Source organism: Liolophura sinensis, chromosome 11 (genome assembly GCF_032854445.1).
Source record: "Liolophura sinensis isolate JHLJ2023 chromosome 11, CUHK_Ljap_v2, whole genome shotgun sequence".
Lineage (NCBI taxonomy): Eukaryota > Metazoa > Mollusca > Polyplacophora > Chitonida > Chitonidae > Liolophura > Liolophura sinensis.
The window spans coordinates 10745134-10770578 of NC_088305.1; the positions used below are offsets into that span (position 1 = coordinate 10745134).

General features: G+C 40.3%; 1 protein-coding gene across 1 annotated transcript in view; it reads left to right on the forward strand.

Annotated features, from left to right (window-relative positions):
- Positions 1-4162: 4162 nt before the first annotated feature.
- Positions 4163-25445, forward strand: part of LOC135477862 (bifunctional 3'-5' exonuclease/ATP-dependent helicase WRN-like) — a 35968-nt gene continuing 14685 nt past the window's right edge. The window contains exons 1-17 of the mRNA XM_064758068.1: positions 4163-4461; positions 6310-6898; positions 7757-7826; positions 8284-8363; positions 9163-9294; positions 10598-10676; positions 11867-11942; positions 13460-13527; positions 14040-14148; positions 15943-16017; positions 16833-16915; positions 18179-18285; positions 20643-20749; positions 21463-21623; positions 23198-23289; positions 24100-24172; positions 24783-24891. Of these exons, the coding sequence (XP_064614138.1) occupies positions 6368-6898; positions 7757-7826; positions 8284-8363; positions 9163-9294; positions 10598-10676; positions 11867-11942; positions 13460-13527; positions 14040-14148; positions 15943-16017; positions 16833-16915; positions 18179-18285; positions 20643-20749; positions 21463-21623; positions 23198-23289; positions 24100-24172; positions 24783-24891 (1952 nt within the window). The 5' untranslated portion in view covers positions 4163-4461; positions 6310-6367. The remainder of the gene's footprint in view (positions 4462-6309; positions 6899-7756; positions 7827-8283; positions 8364-9162; positions 9295-10597; positions 10677-11866; positions 11943-13459; positions 13528-14039; positions 14149-15942; positions 16018-16832; positions 16916-18178; positions 18286-20642; positions 20750-21462; positions 21624-23197; positions 23290-24099; positions 24173-24782; positions 24892-25445) is intronic.

A 25445-nucleotide genomic window follows, 5' to 3' on the forward strand; every position in this document is an offset into this window, starting at 1 on the left:
AAGCCACAAACCTTGATCAAGGATATTTCATACATACTGTGATGCTAAGCCTCTGTATCACAAACCTTGATCAAGGATATTTCATATATACCACGATGCTAAGCCACAAACCTTGATCAAGGATATTTCATATATACCATGATGCTAAGCCACAAACCTTGATCAAGGATATTTCATATATACCATGATGCTAAGCCTCTGTACCACAAACCTTGATCAAGGATATTTCATATATACTGCGATGCTAAGCCACAAACCTTGATCAAGGATATTTCATACATACTGTGATGCTAAGCCTCTGTATCACAAACCTTGATCAAGGATATTTCATATATACCACGATGCTAAGCCACAAACCTTGATCAAGGATATTTCATACATACTGTGATGCTAAGCCTCTGTACCACAAACCTTGATCAAGGATATTTCATACATACTGCGATGCTAAGCCTCTGTACCACAAACCTTGATCAAGGATATTTCATATATACCGCGATGCTAAGCCACAAACCTTGATCAAGGATATTTCATACATACTGTGATGCTAAGCCTCTGTATCACAAACCTTGATCAAGGATATTTCATATATACCGTGATGCTAAGCCTCTGTACCACAAACCTTGATCAAGGATATTTCATACATACTGTGATGCTAAGCCTCGGTATCACAAACCTTGATCAAGGATATTTCAGATACACCGTGATGCTAAGCCTCTGTACCACAAAACTTGATATTTCAGATATACATTGATGTGTACATATATACTGCACATCTTCAACTTTTTCAACCACTGAAGAGCTTTTTTCAGAGAAATTTATGCATACCATTATATGTAGCATGAAAATGTCACTTTTCACTAATTTGTTTGCACCACTAAAGATACAACCTTCATAAAACTATGCAAATTTTTTCTCTACGCCCCATAGTTCTCTTAGGACGTATCAATATGTCGGCGATTGAAAAGGTTGAAGAATTAGGGTAATATGACAACAAAGACTATTGTCTGAAGACCAGTTAGAACCCAGGGCACAATCTGACCACACAACATCAAACAGCTGACTTTACATTCATATTTGTAGGAAATTTCCATATGTACAAATACATTATTAAAACAACCTATCATGTTTCAAGCGACATTCAAAGAGCTTGTAAGATCAAAAAGAATAGTTACGGTAGCTTACAGTCCTGTACATGTACATAGAGTAAACGACCTAAAATTTTTGCCCCAAAACATCTGCATTTTAACAGCAAATTAATGACATAAAATATCATTTTTAAAGTTGAAACGTACACTCTTCATTCTACCATCTGGGTAATCTCAAAACACCATTATAGGCTAGATCCAGAAAACTGTCAAAATCATGTAAAAAGTACAACTAGGTCATGAGCAATGTTTTAGGTCATTTCCAGTACATATGCTCAAAGACTTGGCACCACCAGGAAAATCAGCATGTTCAAAGACTTGGCATCACCAGGAAAATCAGCATGTTCAAAGACTTGGCACCACCAGGAAAATCAGCATGTTCAAAGACTTGGCATCACCAGGAAAATCAGCATGTTCAAAGACTTGGCATCACCAGGAAAATCAGCATGTTCAAAGACTTGGCACCACCAGGAAAATCAGCATGTTCAAAGACTTGGCACCACCAGGAAAATCAGCATGTTCAAAGACTTGGCATCACCAGGAAAATCAGCATGTTCAAACACTTGGCACCACCAGGAAAATCAGCATGTTCAAAGACTTGGCACCACCAGGAAAATCAGCATGTTCAAAGACTTGGCACCACCAGGAAAATCAGCATGTTCAAAAACTTGGCACCACCAGGAAAATCAGCATGTTCAAAGACTTGGCACCACCAGGAAAATCAGCATGTTAATTGTCACTCTGAACAATCAGAGATGTTGTCGAGTTCCTTGTGATGGGATCACAACAGAACAGCCTGCATTTGCGCTTTCTATCCATGCACATAAGTGCAGCACCAACTGAGCTAATAAACCTGCACCACAGGGAGTGAAATAGTTTGATTATTCTCATTGCCTGTTGAGACAAGACATCAAAAGGCAGATTGAAATCCACCTGTCTTAGCATCCCTGATTGCAAGGGTGTAAATCTAAATACATCAAAATATGTAAACTAGATGCTGCGCTAAGAGACAACAAAACACATGTACATCATCATGTATGCCCCTATTGGCCCACTCGGATCCTTTTTGTAGTTATGAGGAATTCATCAATTCATTTATTCACCACAAATTTAAAAATACATATACATGCAATTACATAGCCCAGGATGACTATTTTTGCTTTTTTATATTTGGACAGTGCTCGCAATGTCATGGCTGGGTCCTATTCACTGCTGAAGGATATATCATAAAGCTTCGGAAAACTGTTGATTGCTATTACCCCCATGACCTGCCCAGTTACTCTTTTACCATGCTTAGAGTCCTAAGACCGTCATACAGATACAGATGTCAATCATCTCAACAGAGAAATATCCATCTACATTTCATCAAGCTCAACCTGGCCGCTGATTCCATGTTCTCAAAATGGTCCCTGTCTTCTGTTTGTTACGATGCTGGAAACAGTTGTTATCTTGTTTCCTGAGCCTCATGGCAGCAAATGGTGGGAATGTATGTATGCTTAGGGTTATAAGTCATGCTTCATAATTTTTTAGTCACATGATCATGAGGAGTCAACAGGTGAGTGTACATACATGTATACTGTGTTTTCTTGTGGCAATGCTAGTCGAGACCAAAGTGCTGCCGCCACTCAAATGTTATGCCGAAGACACCAGACATGACACCTAACCCAGTCACATAATACCAAAACCTCTCCAATCAGTCATGTTTCCTTGCTCTATTAAACCTCTCAGTACTGGGCGCCATTTTTTATGGAGGGCAAAAAGCAAGAAGTGCCATTTTTAAAATCTTTGGTATGACCTCCACCCAGGTTTGATCACTGGTCTCCTTGTTTCAACTTAGGCGCTCTAACCATCAGGTTATCGAAGCAATTACGATGGGAATATGTGGCCCAGGAACCCAGATGATGTACATGATGGGCTGTCACTTTTATGAACTTCTAGCGAGCGGAAAAGTTGAACTTGTGCAAACATACATATTAAATAGAGACAGCCATCAAACAAACATTGAGCGTGTCCCGCTACAAACTAGCTGGTATGTTTACCTCCCTAAATAATATACTTTCATCATGCTGTTTATTTCTGCAACTAAAAGGACTTGAGTTTGTGTGCTGTGCAGATTGCGGCCATTTCGTAAATGTGAAGTGAGCGGAGAACGTTGAACTTTAACAAATAAGGATGGATATTTACCTTTGGATGATCCACATCTCGGGATTTTAACACTCCAGTGCCCTTGGCCCCTAAGCTTCGCAAACGATAGCTCTGACGGGCTGTCTCTTCATCCTAATGGATAACGGCTCTGATGCCAGCAATGCTACCTGACATATAACCATGCCTGCTTTACGAGCTATTCATCACACATCGATGTTGGGGCGGATAAAAAGTGTCTGTCCCATACTCGTAGTTGACCGAAATGCTCATCTCGGCCAGATGTCCCCTCTTCCGAGGGTTGGAAGTTAGAATTTATCGAGATTCCACTAGTTTCATGCTTGTGTGGATGGATTTATTAGAAATCACACATGGGAACAACTACCTGCAATTGATAGCTGAAACGACTATGACTACGGACAGACAAATTATGTGGTGCCAAGCAGTAGCATATTAAAGCCAGCAAGGGAAGTACAGAGGTTTTCAACGTAAGCTTATTAAACAAGACTGGGCTTAGATATTATACGTAGTCACAGCCCTACAGAGCTAGCTAACGTCATTTGTTTTGCACAGAAGGAGTGTAGTAAGACAATAACACCCAGTTTTAATATTTCTATTATTTCCTCAAGACAAATACTCACCTAAACCCAGTTCACACGTCAAGCAGACGTTGCAAATCTCCCAAATCAGTAGAATGCCGTTCCTGCCTTCGGCAATTCTGTGAAAGCGTCTTCGGCCTTCGGCAGTTCTTGCGAAAGGCGTCGTCGCCTTCGATCTGTCAATGACGTTACATTTGTACCTTTTTGCTAAAGAAGTCTTCATCAAGGACGTTACTCTAGCATTATTTTATCTATCCGACCTTGCTGAACAAAGCTGAAGAGTGAATTAACGGAAACTTCAGCACATGTACATGTTACATTTTTCTTAATTTTATTCTCAAATAAGTTCAAGCAACACGACATACAGTTTGATATCTTACGAAAAAGAACTTATGCTAGTTCGGCCGTGCCCGGGAGAGCCAAGCGGAGGGACCCAGACAGTGACGGACCTAAACACAAATGACCAGTTAACTCCAGAGAGATGAAAACGCGAGGAGCGGGAAAAAATGGGCACTCAAACGATTATTGAGTGTTTCTCCATGGTGTGGTGACTAAGTTGTCCCTAACATCACAGTGTAAGAACTTCAGAGGCCAATATCAGTGTGGTATGGAAATGGCAGTAAATGGAAAGAAAGTGACAGCCATTCAAACATTGTGAAAAGTGTAGATTACGTGTGCAACAACCACAGTCGATCATGCACTGACGTTAAACAGTAACCTGCTGGTGATAAGCTGATCAGGTTCATTAGTCCGAAAAAATGGAGATTAGAACGATACTGTGGAGTTGGGATGCTTTCTTTATGTGCAGGCAAAGATATAAATGTATCTAATACAGCGCGATCAAGACAGCACCATCAATTTTAAGTCGTCATATGACTGAAAAATTGTTGAGTACGACGTTAAACCCCAAGCACTCACTCACTCTGTTTTAAAATTCGATGATTTATCAAACTACACGTATCAACACACTGAATCTCAAAATGGCTAAAAATTTGTGGCAATGTTTCAGCAGATTGTTAGCTGAGATTAACATTGACTATTCATGCAAATTTGTGTAATTCAAAAGCCACATTTGCAATTCGAATCAACCACCTTCAAATTTTTTGCCTGTTTGAAATATTGCAAGGTCTTAAAGTACACAAGAGCAGGATGATAATTTTCACTCAACAACTCAACTTGAGATCGCAGTGGCAGACTTACTGTATCACATATCCATTTCATTGAATTTCTGCATTTGAAATCGTATCCCTGTTCACAGTAAGCTGTAATAAAAACTACGGAGAAACTGAAAATGTGGAAAGTGTTATTTTGAAATGTTCCTGTTTAAATGTCTGAAATGCAGCTGCAACATCAAACCTCAAAGACCACTTTCCACAACTGGGCGAAAATTTAACTGCAGCTGCTCAGTTATGGCAAGTGTAGTAGTGAGCAGCCAGACTGAAATGCAAATGTGGCTTATTCAAGACTATACACCATTGCGCACTTTATTCGCCCAATAGTGAACAATAGTGGATGATTTCTGAGACGCAGGAATGGTCATTTTGCAACAACAGTCAAGACACTGGCACACTATCAGGGAAATGGAGTAGCACGCCAATTTATTTGATTTACATGCTCTTTTGACACCTGTTTAAAATCAGGAAGTCAAGCTCCTTTACTTTCCTCCATAGATAAATGGGTTTTTTTTTCAATTATGATGAAACGAAAACTGAATGTCAACATAAGTAAACTAATGCTGCTGGGAAAAGGAGAGAAAATACATATGCCTGTGCGACCTGGTTCGTCAGAAATCTAGTTTTTTGAAAACATCAGCTTGAAACTTTGGCCTGATGCGTAAAATGACTCATGGAATTCATACCTTAGTTAACTGGTTTTACTCCTGCAATGAATTTATGGTGTTAACAGAGATGTCCTGGGTGCATGCATTCAGTTGTTGTAACTGTGTGACTGAACTTGTTTGACCTTTTACGTGGTGTGTCACAGGCAAGGAAAGTTGGTCCGTCATTTGCTGAAAGCTGATGCTTTTCACCGAGGTTTCCTTCACCCAGGAAACTGGCACTGATAACAGAACTGATTTTAGTGTTTTATTGACTCAAGAAACAAAATAAGTACATTAACGTATTGTAACTCATTTTTAAGCTATAGTATTTCACTTAATGTAATTCTTCAACCTTTGTAGATATTTGCAAGGTCTTTTTGAAGCATATTCTGAAGCCATTATTCTGTGTAGACTGATAAAATTAAACTTTTTGTGAAATTAGTCAGTCCTACCAACGAGGTTTTGTCTCCAAAATTAAATTGAAAATGTGCACAAATTGCATATGTGAAAAGGTTGAGGAATAGTATCTCATTATTCTAATCAGTGCAGGTCCTCTCACAGGATTCTCCATTTTTTACATGTACATGTTTGTTATATTTTGCAGACCCTACACTACAAACAGAAGTAGGATATACCCTTCCCACGTTTTATGGTAAACCAACATGGAAAAGTTAAAAAAAGACCTCGAAAATCTTAAAAATGGGGTCAGTAACATTTTAGGTTGGGTACACAATGCAGAAGGTAAAAGATTGGATACTTCTGCACTGCCAGACTTTACCTGGGTGAGAAGTGCCACAAAAGAGGCGACAAGTTTCATGAAAATACTTGAAAACAAAGGTGGGCCATGCCGGGACATAGCCGAATTGAAGAGCAAGAAAAAGGGCGCTGGGGAAACTTGTCAAGCAATGCTTGGTGAACCCAGCTTTGAGGATTTATTCAATGACGACTTTTCCGATGAACTGGACAGAGGAGCAACTGCAACTGTGACAGAATCAAGACAGGTGTCATCGAGCACACCAAGTAGTAGAGGAAAACAAAACCTGCAGCAAGTCCACCCTGCTGCCCAAGACATCAGCGATGATTCCGATGCTACTTATGATGGCAATGTAAGTGATGGAGGCACTGACTACACTAAAAGCAGCAAAGCAGCAGGAGCGGGCTCCCCTGAGCATGAACCATCGTTTGAAGAGGAGGTAAGATACGTGTATTCAGGTTTTACCATACAAAAATCCATCCTATTTTACAAAACGAATAGATGGAGTTAAAACAAGTTTTCAAATTTATCTCTTGGAGTATTTGAAGGAAAAGAATGTAGTACATTAATGTAGTGTATATTTTTATCATAATGAGTTTAAAGCCCACTGTTATCATACTATGTTGGGAGAATTTATTAATCTCTTGGCAGTGGGGGGTGAGGTGAGGGTGGAAAATATAAGCAATATTTGCTCAGTTGAGAACAAAGATCGAGCAGTGCAACATATAAATCAAAGAGATAAAGCCCTGATTTCTGTATTCCCACCTGATCTAGATTGAAAATTGCAGAGGGAAACTGGGAACATGCATGTATATAGAAGAATGTGCCATCCTTCACACACAAGTAGATGCTGAGACCTGATTATAATCATGAATATGACAATGAACACTTTTAATCAACAAGAAGCTGGACTTTACGTTTAACTGAATGGGCAAGCAAAGGGTGCAGTTTGGGTTTGGTCCTTTAGATTGCTAATCCACACCACATAAAGATCGAGTCATTGACACCTTTATTTTTACCTGAATTAGACTGAAAAGAGTATCAAGCGGTAATTGCAACAAACCTGTAAATAGTGTAAATTTCAAGGATGTCTTAAAGCATTATCTGGGAAGAGTGTTTTCTGTTCACAGCCCCATAAATACATGTATTAAATCGGCATACAAATGTATTTCGGCGATATACACGTAGGTCTGATTGGTAAGCATCAGTTGTCAATCTCTCACAAAATAGCAGTGGAGTTTGCCACGTCTCACACACGTGGTATTTCGTTACAATTGAAACTCTCCTGCCATTTCAGAAGAATTCAATTTTCCTGCCTTATCAAATCCGGCACCCTCAGTTCAACACAGAGAACGCATTTCGGCAAAGTTTCTGAAACTTGATATACCATGCGTTCTCGCAGTGTTGTGACAGTAGATTGCCATGCCCAAAACTTAAACTCAGTCTTAATGTCTACAGGTAACTGACAGCTTAACGATTTCAACGCTGACCGATCAGATGCATTTCATTTCATTGACCCGCCCCTTGGAATAGTCAACATTTTGAAATTTCCCTCCGAATCTAGACTAGCAGATGGAGGTCCATTAATTTACATACAGTCACGTGCCAAGTGAAGTGCATGTACAGTAATTTCTTGAAACTGCTTTCAACTTTTACAACTAATCCATCTTAGTAAAGCCATGCAGTTATGTCTTTCAGTCATTTACGCATCACACTTAATCCATTTACAGTGAGTAGAATTAAAAACTATTGCCAAAACACTAGGTTGTCGGGTCGGGTCTTTGCTGTGATTGATGGGTCTCCAAAACTATGTTGACATTTCAGGGAGTATACCCAGAGCATTGCGAAATGTTGGGATTAGTGATGATATAAATACAACTCCGTCATCTGTATCTGCCTTCTCAGTAGGTTATCGTTTGGCACCTCCTCACCCAAAATTTCCTTGTAATGAATGCTATTGTTTGATCATCAAGACCTACACTGGTATGGTGTGATCACGAGTTCTGATGAAAAGAAATTGAGTGAAGATGGATTTTCTTCCTCCATCAAGGGCAAACCTGTAAAGCTGAACCTAATGGCAGCAAGTCGGAGCAGTGAAGTGTTGTATTTATATTCGTAAATTAGCTAAAATGCATATGGTTATATATTTACTGTAGACTAGATGCATATTCTGTGTTCGGTTGTGTTTTGAAAGACTTTATCAATGTTGGGCTATTTGCTACCGTTCCACCGTCTGACCTAAGTTTTTGCTCAACATACTCTTGCAGGCCATACGTGAAAGATGCATTCTGGGTAGAAGATATGTAGAGATGGTACTAGTGCTAAGATTTTGTTGCTCACTGAAGCATGAACGTGTTTATTGGTTTTGTCACATGTATTCACAATCTCATGAAGACACTCCCCCTACCCCACTGGAAGCCTGCTGTGTCCAATTACACAGTCACAACCAGACACAAGGAATCATGGGATACGCTTTGCAGAAAAATCAGCTGAGCAATATGCGAAATATGGCAGGTGGTCTTTTACGCAGCACTTCAACATCCTGTGAGTGCCACTTGTCTTCCAGCAATACCTGTGAGAAAGTTTGTCAAGTAGCTTGCCAAAGGTTGATGGTTTATCCCAGGCGCTTAGGTTTTCTACACCTATAAAACATTAAACAACAATCAAACAAAGCAAGTAAACAGTTACTGCGCTATTTTCCAGCTGGACCTGACGTGTGAAGAAGAAGAAGAAATGAAGCAGATGATGCAGAGTGTACCAGATGACCTTGACGGTGATTTCAAGGACGAATTCAAGGATGATTTTGATGATGACTTTGATGATGATATGATTGAAGTAAGTCTTAAGAGTTGTGTATGTATTGTGAGTGAGAGAGTGAGTGCTTGGGGTTTAATGTCGTACTTAACAATTTTTCAGTCATATGACGACGAAGGAATCCGTAGTGTGCATGCAATGTGCCTCCTTGTGGCAGGATGGATTTCCACCTGTCTTTTATCTAGTGCTGCTCACTGAGATGCCTTACCAAAGGCAAGTAAGCCGCCCTGCCTGAGCCGTTATATTGATACGGTTCAACCAGTCGTTGCACTATTCCCTTCATGCTGTACGTTTTGTGTGTATATCCAGTAAAAGTAAGAAATGATGATGTGGTGATACATGATTTGTCTGATTTTTAGCTCAAGTGTATATAGAAAAGTGTTGTTGGTTGGGGTATGTGTGAGAGGGTGATTCAACTAGCATAGCATTGAATACTGCATTGAATTCTGACTACATGATGTTGAGTGTTGTGCCACAAGGAAGCATTAAGGCCATTTCCGCTCTCTGTCATAGAAGTTGAGTTGCAGACTGTTAAAGGTCATTTCTGCTTTCTGTCATAGAAGTTGAGGTGCAGACTGTTAAAGGTCATTTCTGCTCTCTGTCATAGAAGTTGAGGTGCAGACTGTTAAAGGTCATTTCTGCTTTCTGTCATAGAAGTTGAGGTGCAGACTGTTAAAGGTCATTTCTCCTCTCTGTCATAGAAGTTGAGGTGCAGACTGTTAAAGGTCATTTCTGCTCTCTGTCATAGAAGTTGAGGTGCAGACTGTTAAAGGTCATTTCTGCTGTGTGTTATAGAAGTTGAGGTGCAGACTGTTAAAGGTCATTTCTGCTCTCTGTCATAGAAGTTGAGGTGCAGACTGTTAAAGGTCATTTCTGCTGTGTGTTATAGAAGTTGAGGTGCAGACTGTTAAAGGTCATTTCTACTCTCTGTCATAGAAGTTGAGGTGCAGACTGTTAAAGGTCATTTCTGCTGTGTGTTATAGAAGTTGAGGTGCAGACTGTTAAAGGTCATTTCTGCTGTCTGTCATAGAAGTTGAGGTGCAGACTGTTAAAGGTCATTTCTACTCTCTGTCATAGAAGTTGAGGTGCAGACTGTTAAAGGTCATTTCTGCTGTGTGTTATAGAAGTTGAGGTGCAGACTGTTAAAGGTCATTTCTGCTGTCTGTCATAGAAGTTGAGGTGCAGACTGTTAAAGGTCATTTCTGCTGTCTGTCACAGAAGTTGAGGTGCAGATTGTTAAAGATTTTGGTATAGTATTTAGTTGACTGTTAAAAACGGCTTCATGTTGACTTTGATCATATTCGTGGAGAATTGTTATTTTCAGAAACTTGAAGCAGCTGAGAAAAGTTTTTCTGAAGACACCAAAGAGCCTGAAGTTGATGAGAATGAAGACGAAGCCGATGGTAAATAAAGAAAATTGGAGCTGCAAAAGTTCCTTATTTATTAGCTTCCATTATGTACAGGTTTCACGTTAAAATTACTGTGAAACTAACCAGTGAAATACGGAGCAGGTTGTGACTGAGTGATTAAAAAGTGCTTACTTTTCAGTCACTAGGACACTTTAGCCGCTGGTTCAAAACTGGCCTTGGACAGGGAATTTGTAAATTCTTCAGCTCTGGCTATTTATTTGGCTTTGGTGACAGTAGGCAATAAACCATGACAACACTCATGTTGACGTTTCCATGTCTAACTTTAGTTAAAGACCACCTGTGTACCACCTGTTTCTTCTGATTTTTGGGACTCCTGGTCTGCTCATTTAAGCCAGTGTATATGTAATTGTAGCAGGAATATTGAGTGATCTCCTTAGTAACAAACGGTCTGGGTGAAGAAAAGATAGTCTGAGTGTTTCTGTGGAGCATTCAGGAAATTGTTTTGTACAACTAGGTTTACTGGTCGCTAGCGAAGTGGCAAAAAGTGACCTTTAACGTTGGGCGGCCGTTTTGTTTTTAGACATGAAAGGGTGGTCACGTGACCCCCAACTTCTGACTCGTCATACAGAATAGCGGCCGTCTTTAGAAATTTAGCGATTTTTTTATTTTTTACATAAAAGATGTGTATAGACAGGCGAAGTCAATCTACACACACAGGTAGCGGTTTTATATCGATATGCCCCGTTCTTATACCCTAAATTGACAGGTCGTCATTAGACCATCAGGTATGCTGTCTTAGGCCGTCCCACCATATGGGGGAAGATTGGTGTGTCCTCAGGGCACATTGGCAGTGAATCTACTGCGTCCTTACTGATTTGTTTTAGCCAGACACTTCAGATTCCTCCTTAAAACATACTGCCATCATATTTAGTGGAAAAATCTTGATTATGTTGTTGCACAACGATCATACAAGAAGCTGTCAACAGCTATGGTCGTTTGCCTAGTGGAGCATTTGTTGAAAACGACTTTTCTTTCACGGATATGGTGTGCATATCTGTACATGCAGTAACTTCCCAGAGTTTGGTGGTTTTTTCTTGGCACTTTTATTTCCTCCACCCATAAAACCGACCACCATCATTATAAGTGAATAACGCTTGATTGTGGCCTTACACAATGATTAAACAAATAAGTAAATAAATATGTAAAATATGTTTTCTTATCAGATCAAGGTAACCAGCCAGCTAGCCCCAGATTTTTGACAGTTCTGAAACAGTACTTTGGATATTCCAAGTTCAGACCGTAAGTAGAAATGAACTTGTGTTTTATTGGTTTAAGCTGAGTAAGACTAGATCCTTCCTGTTGCCTGGGCAGTCTAGAAATTAGAAGTTAAGTGAGTTAAATTGCTTAAACGAAGTCGTGCTTGTTTACACAAGATTCTCTGACCAATGCAATCTCTGTGAGTTCAAGTCCAGCTCATACTGGCCTTTCCGATCATAAGTAGGAAGGACTGCCAGCAACCTGCAGATAATGTTGGGTCTCCTTCGAGCTCTACCCAGTTTTCTCCCACCATAATGCTGACCACCACTGTAAAACTCCAGTCAAATAAATAATAAATTTTAACGTGAACAGCAGATGAGAAAGTGTGTCAGGAAGCATTTCCTGTGTTATATTTTTATTTTTTTTTGCATTCAAACATTTATTTCTGTGGTTAGAATGTATGAGTTTATATATACACACACAAACTCATCACCTGACCGACCTGGATAGCACAGTTGGTAGAGCATCCGCTTCGGGACCGGTAGATCCAGGATCAATCATGGGTCGAGTCACACCTAAGACTTTAAAAGAGGAAGTTACAACTTGGCGTTCAGCATGAAGGCGATAGTGCAACAACTGGTTGACCTGTATCAGTATACTGGTTCGGGCGGGGCAGCTTACTTGCCTTCAGTAAGTTGTCTCAGTGAAGCAGCACTAGATTAGATAAAAGAGTGGTGGAAATCCATCCACAAAAGAGGCACATTACTTACACCTTAAGGATTCCTTCATCATCAAGACCTGAAAAATTGTTATAATAGTTTTATCAACCCCTGGACCAATGAGGTTGCTGGCTTGAGTCCCACTCTTACCTGTCTTGTTTGGCTAGGGCTTCAGTCAGGAAGTTTGTCACATACCTGGCATAAGGCAAGATGTTTCACTAACCCTCATTCGACTGTTCCACCCATCAACTTTAGGACCCAGTCTACCCGCCATTAAATACTACATGTATGTGTCTTAACCTTGGGGGATTTCATTAGGGAAACCCAACGAGGTTGGGAGCTCAGCTTATCAAAACTTCTGAGGAAGTAAGACTGGTACCGCTTGATTTTTTTTACAGTCAGACAATGAGCTTTCGTATTGCAAGGAAAATTTTACAGGCATATTTTGACCTGACATTGATTGTCATTTTCTTATAAAATCTCATTTGTTTTGCTGGAAGTCACCAAAAGTTTCTAAATATATCAACCGTCACTCTATGGACATTTGATAGCAAAAGTGCTTGAACAGTGAAATGTATCTTTAAACAACAACAGCCTAAGGCTTTTTTCAGCTGTAATCATTGTGTGATTTAATTGAACATGTCACGTCCGGCTAGCGGATTGAATCACTTGCGTGGCTTTACCTGTGCTCCTGAGGGAACATGCATAGTAGGATGTAGCGCACATTCCTTGGGTTCCGAAGTTTTGTTCCGTAGACCAGACTACCATTGTGTAAGTGAGTAAAAGCATTTTAACACCAATCAGATCAATACGTGATGAGAAGCTATAATTATTTCCTAGGATGCAGTGGAAGATTATCAACTCTGTACTGAATGAGAAGAGAGACAACTGTGTTATCATGGCAACAGGTGAGTCCATTACAGTAGATAGGGGTACTTTTGGCTGTTACACCTGGGACTGAATAGATCGTATACAGTCACATGTTGGAAAAGTCAGTTTCTAGAAAGCCAAATTAATGTTCTTATTAGTGTTAGTATTTCACAGGTTCCATATAAAATCCTCTTTTACAGGGTTTCAGAACTAAGGACATTGTTTAGCATGGATGTATTTCTTTATATAACTATGAGTGTAACCCTGTTTTAACTTGAACTTTATCTAAATTGTGGAAAATGTTAACTACATGCAAGTTTTCCTGTTGAAAACATGCATGTGTTTACATAGTGGAAAAGCCTTGAAGATCATAAAACCATCGAGAACAGACAAAAATAAATAGGCGGATTTTTAGGTTATCTTTATTTCTTATGTTTGGATTTTTCCGTGTCGGCTCACCCGTAAAAGACCATATGAAACTGGTGGCGCCTAATTTATGAAACAGACAACATGACTAATATGAAGAATTCATTGCCTTTTATGTCTACAGGATATGGCAAAAGTTTGTGCTACCAGTTCCCATCTGTGTTTACTGGAAAGACCACTGTGGTTATCTCCCCTTTAATTTCACTCATGCAGGACCAGGTGCTGGGTTTACAGTAAGTGTTATTCAGGGTCCATTTTTACAAAATTTCATAAATCTGATTTTTGTAACTTTCTTCATAGGTGCTTTTGCTTTATGTCGTTGTGACATATACACTGCTTCCTCCAAATCATGCGCTCATTTGGACCCAAAAGGTTCATGTCGTGCTATAATCAAATCCTGACAAGGAAGATAATTTGTAATGGCTGGAATAAGCAGAAATCTGAATGTGACTGATGACTGTTGTACGATATGATATAAAATATACATAAGAATTTCAGGTACTTGTGTTCAGTGAGTTACCGGGTGTAATAAAACAATAACAGTTATAAAAATTCTTGCATGGCTCGCAATAAAGTCTTGAAATAATGGAACATTATCAGGTATACAGTGATTTATCATTACTTTATCCGCAAATCAAGAGCCTGTTATCTTTGAGAAAGGCAAAGAATTCTTTACATTTTTTATGGAATAATGTATTTTAAAGAGAACAAACCTTAATCCACCTTGACAATGTGTAAGAAAACAAAGATGGCGTCGACAAATTGTTACGTCGCCGGACGGGTGACAACAAATCTGTCACTCAAGATAAACACAAAAAGAGGATTCATGCCAAGTCATGGTAGGTCGAGCAAAGGTCACTCCACAATACATTTAGGTGAGGAGATCCACGGTTTTGTCTGCAGTAACAAACTCTCCACCATTTGTTGTTTTCTTAAATGTACTGTAAATTCACCAAAGGAGAATGTTGCACCATCAAATTATCTGAACGCATGTGCAATTGCTGAATTTCATCGGTGAAGCTTTACATTTTAAAAAATAAAAGTAAACAACTTGGAGTAAACAGCAGATTCATATGTGGAGGGCTTTAATAGCACCCAAGCGTGAATGGAAGCAATTCAGCTGAAATCTCGTTTGTTCCTAGACTCCCGCTCGAGCATGTCTCATTGTCTACCCAGGTATGGTAGGATTACAATTCTCAGCACAGTTTTTAGTTGTCATATTACGAATTTACATTCATAAAAACTTCATGCTGGCTTCCTCTCCAGCCGTAAGTGGGAAGGTCTGCCAGCAACCTGCGGATGGTCGTGGGTTTCCCCCGGGCTATGCCCGGTTTCCACCCACCATAATGCTGGCCGCCGTCGTACAAGTGAAATATTCTTGAGTACGGCGTAAAACACCAATCAAAAAAAAAAAAAAAAAAAAAATCATAAAAGCTTGATATACACTCAAAGCTGGTCAAAAGTGATGCTTAAAGAGGTATTTGTGACAACAGTTTTGCCCTTTTTCCCGTGAATATTTTGACACTGGTACAAAAAAAAAAAAAAAATGGGGGACACCACACCATTGCGTGAATTCTGATTTCACGGTAAATCGATCCGTGTAAGTTCGAGGGAGCAGTGTATAGCCAATGTCATTTACAAAATTTTGATTTACAAAGTTTTTGTGAAAGTGGCTGCCGGCTGTGCTGTATATGAACTCATCTCCTGAGTAGCAGTCACCAAGTCCTTACATACTCATGTACCTTAATGGTCAGATTGCTAAACAAAATGGCCGTGCTGCCAAGGTGTAAGGTCTTCTGATTGGCTGGTGTGATTATTTTGATACAGCAAGTATTGAAAAAAAAATCAGTTTTTAAAAATGCTGATGTTAGTTTATAGAAAAGAAAACTTTTTGGAAGGTTTTTTTTTTTTTTTTTTATTACCTTGGGTAGGTACATGTTGAGTTACTCCAATCAAACAACTTTTAAATTTATACCTGACATGTGCTTGACAGTTTTGCTGATTTGTTTTCTTTTGACCTGCTTCAGAGCGGTGAACATTGAGGCGTGTCTTCTAGGCTCAGCACAAGAAAACAATGGACGAGTTAAAGATGAACTTATGAGGTAAGATTTCGTGCATTTTCATAAAATAATGATTGTGCTGTTGTTGATTTGTCTGTCTGTCTGCTTGTCTGTCAGCAGCTGTACAAAAAAAAAGGTATGGACAGATTTGTATGAATATTTGTGCTCAGCTTGTCCCCAGCAACAATGCATTAAGGCTTAAGCGTGCTATGGATGGGGACCATTGATATCCATTGAGATCCCAAATTTGTTAAGTTATTATTCTCTATTGCAAGATAGAATTTTTTTATTTATTTATTTATTTGATTGGTGTTTTACGCTGTACTCAAGAATATATCACTTATACAACCCCGGCCAGCATTATGGTGGGTGGAAACCCGGCAGAGCCCAGGGGAAAACCACGACCATCCGCAGGTTGCTGGAAGACCTTCTCACGTACGGACGTGTAAGATAGGACACAGGAGCTGAGTATTGACCCTTTGTCTGTAACAGTGGATTTTTACATTAAGTCGTTGCAGGGATTCTCCCTCTTAAGGTTTCTTGTTTTCTGATTGCTTTTGAACGGTGCTACCTAAGGAGTGGTGTCTACTTGATTGAACTATCAAGCAATGTATTGTTTAGTGTAGAACAAGTTATTTGAGATATTGCAGTTATCTCATAAAATTGCTGTCCTCTCTTATTACTGTCGTGTCTGTTTGGCTGTTATTGCTGTCATCTTTGTTGTTGCTGTCATCTTTGTTATTGCTGTCATCTCTTATTACTGTCATGTCTGTTTGGCTGGTATTGCAGTCTTCCTTGTTATTGCTGTCATCTTTGTTATTGCTGTCACCTTTATTGCCATCATCTCTCTTATTCAGAGGGAAGTATCGTCTGCTTTACATCACCCCTGAGTTTGCATCTTCTGCCAGTGGTACTCTGAAGGACTTGAACAACAAAGTTGGTAAGTATAATGTTAAAGTGCTTCTTCAGTCTTCAAACACGCGAAGTTGAAATATTAAACCGAATATGAAGGATACCCAATGGAATATAGCTAGCACCAGGGTTCAAAACATTTTCACTGAATAATGCTATGTGACCCCGTAAGTGAAGAGTCCTGAAAAACAAACTCTTTATCAGTTTCTGTAAAATTTTCGTGAAGTAGTGATATTCTTTTTGTGATGATGAATCAAGCTGATATGACGTCGTGTTAGGCACTTTCGCTGGAATGACGTCATGCGCGTCAGAAAGTATGACGCCATTTGTTGCTGTAAGTCAGTGATGGGTGACATCAAGTGTTCTTGTATGACGTCACACCAGGCAAAATTGGAAACGGCAGAAAACCTTTGTTTCCGTATTATCCTCCCGAACTAACAACAACGGCTTTAATACAATGCGTTTTTTCTAAAATTTAAAAAAGCAATTCTGACTATCTCGATCCTTATCATTTAAGCATGCCTCTAAGACATACATGTCTTAACACTAAAGTAGCTCTTTAAACAGATACAAAATTAAGATTGTATACAATAAATATTGTTTGACGAAGAGGTGGAAACAATGTGCCACGAAATGGATGTATGGTTTCAATTTATCGTGGAAATATATTTTTGCTACTTATACTTGAGTAAACAACATTGTGTTATTGTCTTTGTCGTCAGTTGATGGGTAATCAGAATAGTGAAGATTCGTGTTCTCATTTGCATGCATGAAAAAAGATCATAAATTACAAGACTGTTCGAATTGCCTTGGTGTCCTCATTCAGATTTGTATTCTGATTCAAAAAGCAGTATGAAACCATGTTCTTAAAAGTGTTCTCATATCAGCGAGGCTTTCTTGGGATAAATTTTCTCTTCAAGTAGGTTGATCACAGTTCCCCTGGTTAGAAAATTTACATATAGTTGTGATGCCAGCCACACATTAATGACACACCTCATCAATCTGCCTGTGTTTTAGATTAAAGTTTTGGTGTGTTCATCAAGGGAAAAAAGATCAATTGTAACACCCATGCCTGAATTGAATGTATTTGTACAGAGAAATACGAATGAGGTTTACAATGCTAAACAGATGAATTTCACAATTGAATTAATTGCTATCAAAGTCTGTTCAAGAGTTCTGGGAGGAAATGTGTCAGTCATTGAGCATTTAGATTGATGACACAGTGTAACATGATATGAAGAGAGTATTACCTATATGTATATTTGACTAACTACTAATTTGTTTGTTTCAGGTGTAGATCTTATTGCCATAGATGAAGCTCACTGTGTGTCACAGTGGGGACATGATTTCAGGTCAGCGTACAGATCACTGGGGTCACTCAGAGACGCTCTCCCTCAGGTAGGGGTCAGGTGTAGATCTTGTAGCCATAGATGAGGCTTACAGTGGGGGACATGACTTCAGGTCAGCCTACAGATCACTGGGATCACCCAGAGACGCTCTCCCTCAGGTAGGGGTCAGGTGTAGATCTTGTAGCCATAGATGAGGCTTACAGTGGGGACATGACTTCAGGTCAGCCTACAGATCACTGGGGTCACCCAGAGACGCTCTCCCTCAGGTAGGGGTCAGGTGTAGATCTTGTAGCCATAGATAAGGTTCACAGTGGGGACATGACTGCAGGTCAGCCTACAGATCACTGGGGTCACTCAGAGACGCTCTCCCTCAGGTAGGGTCAGGTGTAGATCTTGTAGCCATAGGTAAGGTTCACATTGGGGACATGACTTCAGGTCAGCACACAGATCACTGGGGTCACTCCGAGACGCTCTCCCTCAGGTAGGGTCAGGTGTAGATCTTGTAGCCATAGATGAGGCTCACATTGGGGACATGACTGCAGGTCAGCCTACAGATCACTGGGGTCACCCAGAGACGCTCTCCCTCAGGTAGGGGTCAGGTGTAGATCTTGTAGCCATAGATGAGGCTTACAGTGGGGACATGACTTCAGGTCAGCCTACAGATCACTGGGGTCACCCAGAGACGCTCTCCCTCAGGTAGGGGTCAGGTGTAGATCTTGTAGCCATAGATGAGGCTTACAGTGGGGACATGACTTCAGGTCAGCCTACAGATCACTGGGGTCACCCAGAGACGCTCTCCCTCAGGTAGGGGTCAGGTGTAGATCTTGTAGCCATAGATGAGGCTCACATTGGGGACATGACTTCAGGTCAGCCTACAGATCACTGGGGTCACTCAGAGACGCTCTCCCTCAGGTAGGGGTCAGGTGTAGATCTTGTAGCCATAGATGAGGCTCACCGTGGGGACATGACTTCAGGTCAGCCTACAGATCACTGGGGTCACCCAGAGACGCTCTCCCTCGGGTAGGAGTCAGGTGTAGATCTTGTAGCCATAGATGAGGCTCACATTGGGGACATGACTTCAGGTCAGCCTACAGATCACTGGGGTCACCCAGAGACGCTCTCCCTCAGGTAGGGGTCAGGTGTAGATCTTGTAGCCATAGATGAGGCTCACAGTGGGGACATGACTTCAGGTCAGCCTACAGATCACTGGGGTCACTCAGAGACGCTCTCCCTCAGGCAGGGGTCAGGTGTAGATCTTGTAGCCATAGATGAGGTTCACAGTGGGGACATGACTTCAGGTCAGCCTACAGATCACTGGGGTCACCCAGAGACGCTCTCCCTCGGATAGGAGTCAGGTGTAGATCTTGTAGCCATAGATGAGGTTCACAGTGGGGACATGACTTCAGGTCAGCACACAGATCACTGGGGTCACTCCGAGACGCTCTCCCTCAGGTAGGGGTCAGGTGTAGATCTTGTAGCCATAGATGAGGCTTGCAGTGGGGACAGGACTTCAGGTCAGCCTACAGATCACTGGGGTCACCCAGAGACGCTCTCCCTCAGGTAGGGGTCAGGTGTAGATCTTGTAGCCATAGATGAGGCTCACAGTGGGGACATGACTTCAGGTCAGCCTACAGATCACTGGGGTCACTCAGAGACGCTCTCCCTCAGGTAGGGGTCAGGTGTAGATCTTGTAGCCATAGATGAGGCTCACGGTGGGAACATGACTTCAGGTCAGCACACAGATCACTAGGTCACTCAGGGCCACTCTTACTCAGGTAGGGGTCAGGGTGTAGATCTTGTAGCCATAGAGGAGACTAACAGTGGAAACATGACAAAGATCTTTATTCTGCAATTTTGTTTCTTTTCTTTTTTGTTGTTGTTGTTGTTTGTTTTTGTGGGGGGGGGGGGGGGTGAATGTCAACACTTTTTAGACATGAATGTCATATGAAATATAATGTAGATGATTTTTTCTTATTTCCAAAACGTCAGCAGCAGTACATGTATGTAGATGTAGATGTTTTCTTATCCAGTTAAAAAGCATTTACCTGTAAAGAGGTCATTTGCATTTTTCAAAACCAAAATGTGGTACAACCTTTCTTTGCTAGGTTTATGTATTACTGGACAAAGATAACTTAGTCATACCGTCTTTGTGTTTAGAAATGTCAGGCACCTATTTGGAAGCTTGCACCTTGTTCCCTTGTTTCAGGCACCTATTTGGAAGCTTGCACCTTGTTCCCTTGTTTCAGGCACCTATTTGGAAGCTGGCACCTTGTTCCCTTGTTTCAGGCACCTATTTGGAAGCTTGCACCTTGTTCCCTTGTTTCAGGCATCTATTTGGAAGCTTGCACCTTGTTCCCTTGTTTCAGGTACCTATTTGGAAGCTTGCGCCTTGTTCCTTTGTTTCAGGTACCTATCATGGCATTGACGGCCACAGCCACACCTGAGGTGAGGAAGGACATCTGTCGCTCCCTTAAGCTCTGTCAACCCGTCATCAGCTGCACAGGCTTTGACAGGTGAGGTATGGTACTGTGAAAAGTGGGCAAAGGCTTGAGGCAAAAAAGGAGAACGGACGGACCATATGTGTAATTTGCTAAAAACTCCTTGAATATTGCGTCACTGCTATGTCACCATTTCGGTGGTTAATTCATTTCACCATCAACAGCATTCCAGAACATTTTTATAAACTTAACATGAGCACCAATGATGTTCTGACGATATGCGTTAAGAGAGACAAGTGAGGCCGATGGACAGTTTCTGTGTTTCTATGCAGGACTACATGTTGAAGTATTTTCATCACAAAAACATCCACAATGTTATACAATAACAAGATAAGCAATGTTGACAACAATACTTGACTTGTTGCTGCGTTGTGTAAGCTATGAGAGTCAGGGAATATACAAACTGCCATCCAAGGCCGGGGTTGAACCTGCACCTTGTGAGCTCCAGCGATTGAAAGACAAACACCTCTAACCACTAGACAACAGTTCATTTCCGAAACAGATAGCAGAAAAGGCTAAAGGATTGAAGTTTTGTAGTTGTTTACATTTTGTCGTCTGTTTCGCTTTATCTGTCGGTGAGCAGTGAAGAATCTGCTTGCACATAGTTTGGGAGAAGTTTTTACAGTTACTGTAGTATAGGAGTGTACAGAGCATTAAAGAAGCTCACTGAAGAAGCAGACAAAGTTTTGTAGTTAATTTGTTTGTGATTTTGTTGTTCTTTTCGCCAGGCCTAACCTTTATCTCTCAGCGAGCAACAAATCAGGAAATATAGCTCTAGACCTTCAGTCACACATGGTTCTACAGGGACAAAAGTACGTGTTTGATGGCCCTACCATTATCTACTGCCCCACCAAGAAGGCTACCATGGATGTCACTGCAGTACTTAAAGGTAACACCTAAGGGCCATTTCACAAAGCGCAAAAATCACGGCTTGCAGTATGGTGATATCATACTCGCAAATTGGTTGCTTCACAAAGCGCACAAATCACGGCTTGCAGTATGGTGATATCATACTCGCATTGCTGGTTGCTTCACAAAGCGCACAAATCATGGCTTGCAGTATGGTGATATCATACTCGCATTGCTGGTCGCTGGTTGCTGGTGCTATAACACTACTGGACCTGACATAAAAAATTTCTATACAAATCCCTACACACAAGAACCAATGAGGCAAACCCCCTGGCAGCAGGACCCTGGTGCCATTTTGTTGATGTCAGATGTTACTTTCTCAACCCATCACGATGATATCATAATAAGGAAGATACAGCATTATAGCAGAAACCAAAATACTGCAACATTGTATATGTTACTCTACATTCAGTTTTTGACAAAATCATAGCCCAAGGTCCTGTCCCCAGCTGTTCAAAACTTTCCCTGATTCTTCTAAATTTGGAACAAATATTAGTGGTGTTAAAAGTAGAATATTAGATTTCTTTACAAGCCTTTTCGAAAAGTAATGGTTGAGCTTGTTGTTCATCAGATGGTCTAACCACGCGAGCAAAAAGAATTACATATATGTTGGTTAAAATGAGCAGACCATGTATCCCAAACTTTAGAAGAAATGGAATAATACCAGATTTAACTTCAAGCCAAATCTTGTACTTAGCCCAAAATAAATGCATAACAGTATATTAAAGTTTTAAAGAACTAAAACTGCTGCTTTTATACTTTGGCTTTGGACAACTAAATCTGCTGCTGAGTTTGGCTAAAATTCAAAATTTAAAATATGACTTGATACCAGCTTAATACACTTTCCAACAACAAGGCCTTGCTTCACACTAGCGCTACCTAACTCGGATGAATAGTATGTCGCCTCCCAATTGTTCAGTTATCAGCCTTGAGTAACTCTTGCGGCGAGTAATTCTTGCTGTGTTTTTCGACTTGGCAGACAGATATTGACAGAGAGTTGAGTATCTATCATGTTTGATATTTTTTGACACGCCAGGTCAGAAATGCTGGAATGTATGCCATCAGCTCTGCTAGAGGCTTTAACAGATCAATAGGAATGCATAAATAAATCAGGTGATCTCTGAGTGTTAGCCGATAGGTCACCTGGACTGTAAAACAGTCATTACTGAGTGGCTGCCTGTCTTGTTGAAGAATACTCAGCAGTATTACAGTGATGTTGCATCACATTCAAAAAGTAATTGGCTACCGTTTAATGCGGTGATGAGCAATTTTTCGTTTGTATGATGGTGATCAAGTTTATGTGGAGAGGAAACCTCATTGGTTTACAGTGTACCTCAGCACTCTAACCATCTGAGCCAGTCACGCCCCTTCAAAACTCGTGAAATGTTCAATCTGAAGGAGGATTTGAGAGAATTTTGTGAATTAAGGAAAACGAATGCAGTCCAATTTTGTGTACCTCTAAGCTGTATTCATAACACACCTCATTGAAAAAATGATTAAACATTATTTTTTTTTTTAATTTATTTTATTTATTTATTTATTCATTTGTTGTAGCACATGGCGTTGACTGTCTTCCTTATCATGCGGGGTTGTCACAGTCTGCCCGTACAAATGCCCACAAGAAGTTTGTCAATGACCAGATACAGGTAAAGGCTAGCATATAATATGGGGACTGAATGTCACTGTTTACAGTTACAATAACTCTTCAGTGTTAGAGGTGAGTAAACATCAAACCAGATAGTCATTGACTGTGACTTATCATTGATAAGTTTATTTTTACCCAGGCATGTTACATGTCACAAGCTAAATTTATTTATTTATTTGTTTATTTGATTGGTGGTGTATGCCATTCTCAAGAACATTTCACCTATATGATGGCGACCAGTGTTATGATGGGAGTGGGGGGAAACCTGGCAGAGACAAGGGGAATCCAATGCAGATTTCTGACAGACCTTCCTATGTAAGCATGGTGGCTCCCACAAGCTTAATATTTTGTGTAAGAATAATTTCTTAATACCTTTAAAGTATTCATGAAATCTAATTGTAAATCTTTGATGTTAAAAGGCTCTGAAAAAGGCCTTTTTTTGGACTTTTTAATTGGTCAATGCCTTTTGTCCTGCGGGGTTTCCACAATGACTTATTGCCTTCAATAAATTCTATATACACAAGTTATTCTTTTAAAACCTGAAAACTAGAAAATCACATCTGTTGGCTATTTATTTGACATGAACAAAGTCATTGGTATCAAGACATGACATATACACTTAACCTAAACATTGCCTTTAGTATATACTAAATAATGTATGTTTCAGTATATAATTAAAGTACAAGCAATAGATTTGTGTACTGTGAATTATTTTATGTGCTTTGGGGAAGAACAGTTTTCATTGTAAATTGGCTGAGTTTAATACCTGAAATTATTATAACATTTTGTTGAACACATTGAATATTTACAGGTAGTGGTTGCCACAGTGGCATTTGGGATGGGCATTGACAAGCCTGATGTAAGGAGGGTCATCCACTATGGAGGTGAGGGTCATTAGGACACATAGGGTGTGGATTCAAACCCGGCCTAGGACAGGCAGTTGGTAAATTCCTTTGCTGTCACTGTTAGTAGAGCCTTGGTGACAAAAAGTTGTATAAAATACTTCCTTGTTTTGTAAAGTAGATTTTTTTAAAATTCCTCTTCTGAGTGAAACCAGTCTAAGATTTTTCTTACCTTTACACTACCTCACCTGGAGTATAGCAAAAGACTTATTTATTTATTTGATTGGTGTTTTATGTCAGTATATGAGGACTAGGCCAAGCACAAGTTGGACCAGTGTCAGAATAATGTGATTGAATGTATGGTCATGTCTGGTGTCTTTGGCTTGATGTTGCAGTGAGGCAGCACTATGTTTGGTTGTGTTGCATCCTGCCTGCTATATGGTACACACTGTTGTGACAAGAAAACTAAGAAAAATTACCAAGACCAAACTGGTGCATTGAACCCATACCCAATTTTTATCAGACCAACTAAATGATTTTACCTAAAACTAATATTTACATGTGATGTCACAGTTCATCAATTTTTTTTTCTTGTACTACAAACAACACATTGTAAAAGATCTGACAGTGTTGTGTGTATTTCTTATCTCAGCCCCAAAAGACATAGAGGTCTTATTACCAGGAGCTGGTCGCGCCGGTCGTGATGGAATGCCAGGACAGTGTCATGTTTTCTTTGCTCCTAAAGACTTCTACACGGCCAGGTACAGTAACAAGTGGGCCAAGGATACATCAATGAATTTTGTGATTTACAAGCTGGATGAACATTGTTTTCAATGTCAGAGAATTATATAAAAATAAAACTGAAAACAAAATCCATCTGTTTCAACGGGAAATGTGGACTGTCCAAGTTTTTCTGTTTAATACTGTAATAATGTGATTGTAAAGTCTGAAAAACATGAACATCATAAAAAACATGAAGGTAATACAAAATGAAAAGGTAGATTGCAATTTTTTAGCGTTGGCCTGCATGTAAAACAATAATGTAGGTCACTAGCCCACCTCTACCAGGCATTTTAAACATTGCACGCCAACAGAGCGCCAAGCTATTACTAGCCATTACTAGCAGGCACGGCACAGACACACCTCACACTCACCACAGACACACCTCACACTCATCACAGACACACCTTACACTCACCCCACAGACACACCTCACACTCACCACAGACACACCTCATACTCACCACAGACACACCTCACACTCATCACAGACACACCTTACACTCACCACAGACACACCTCACACTCACCACAG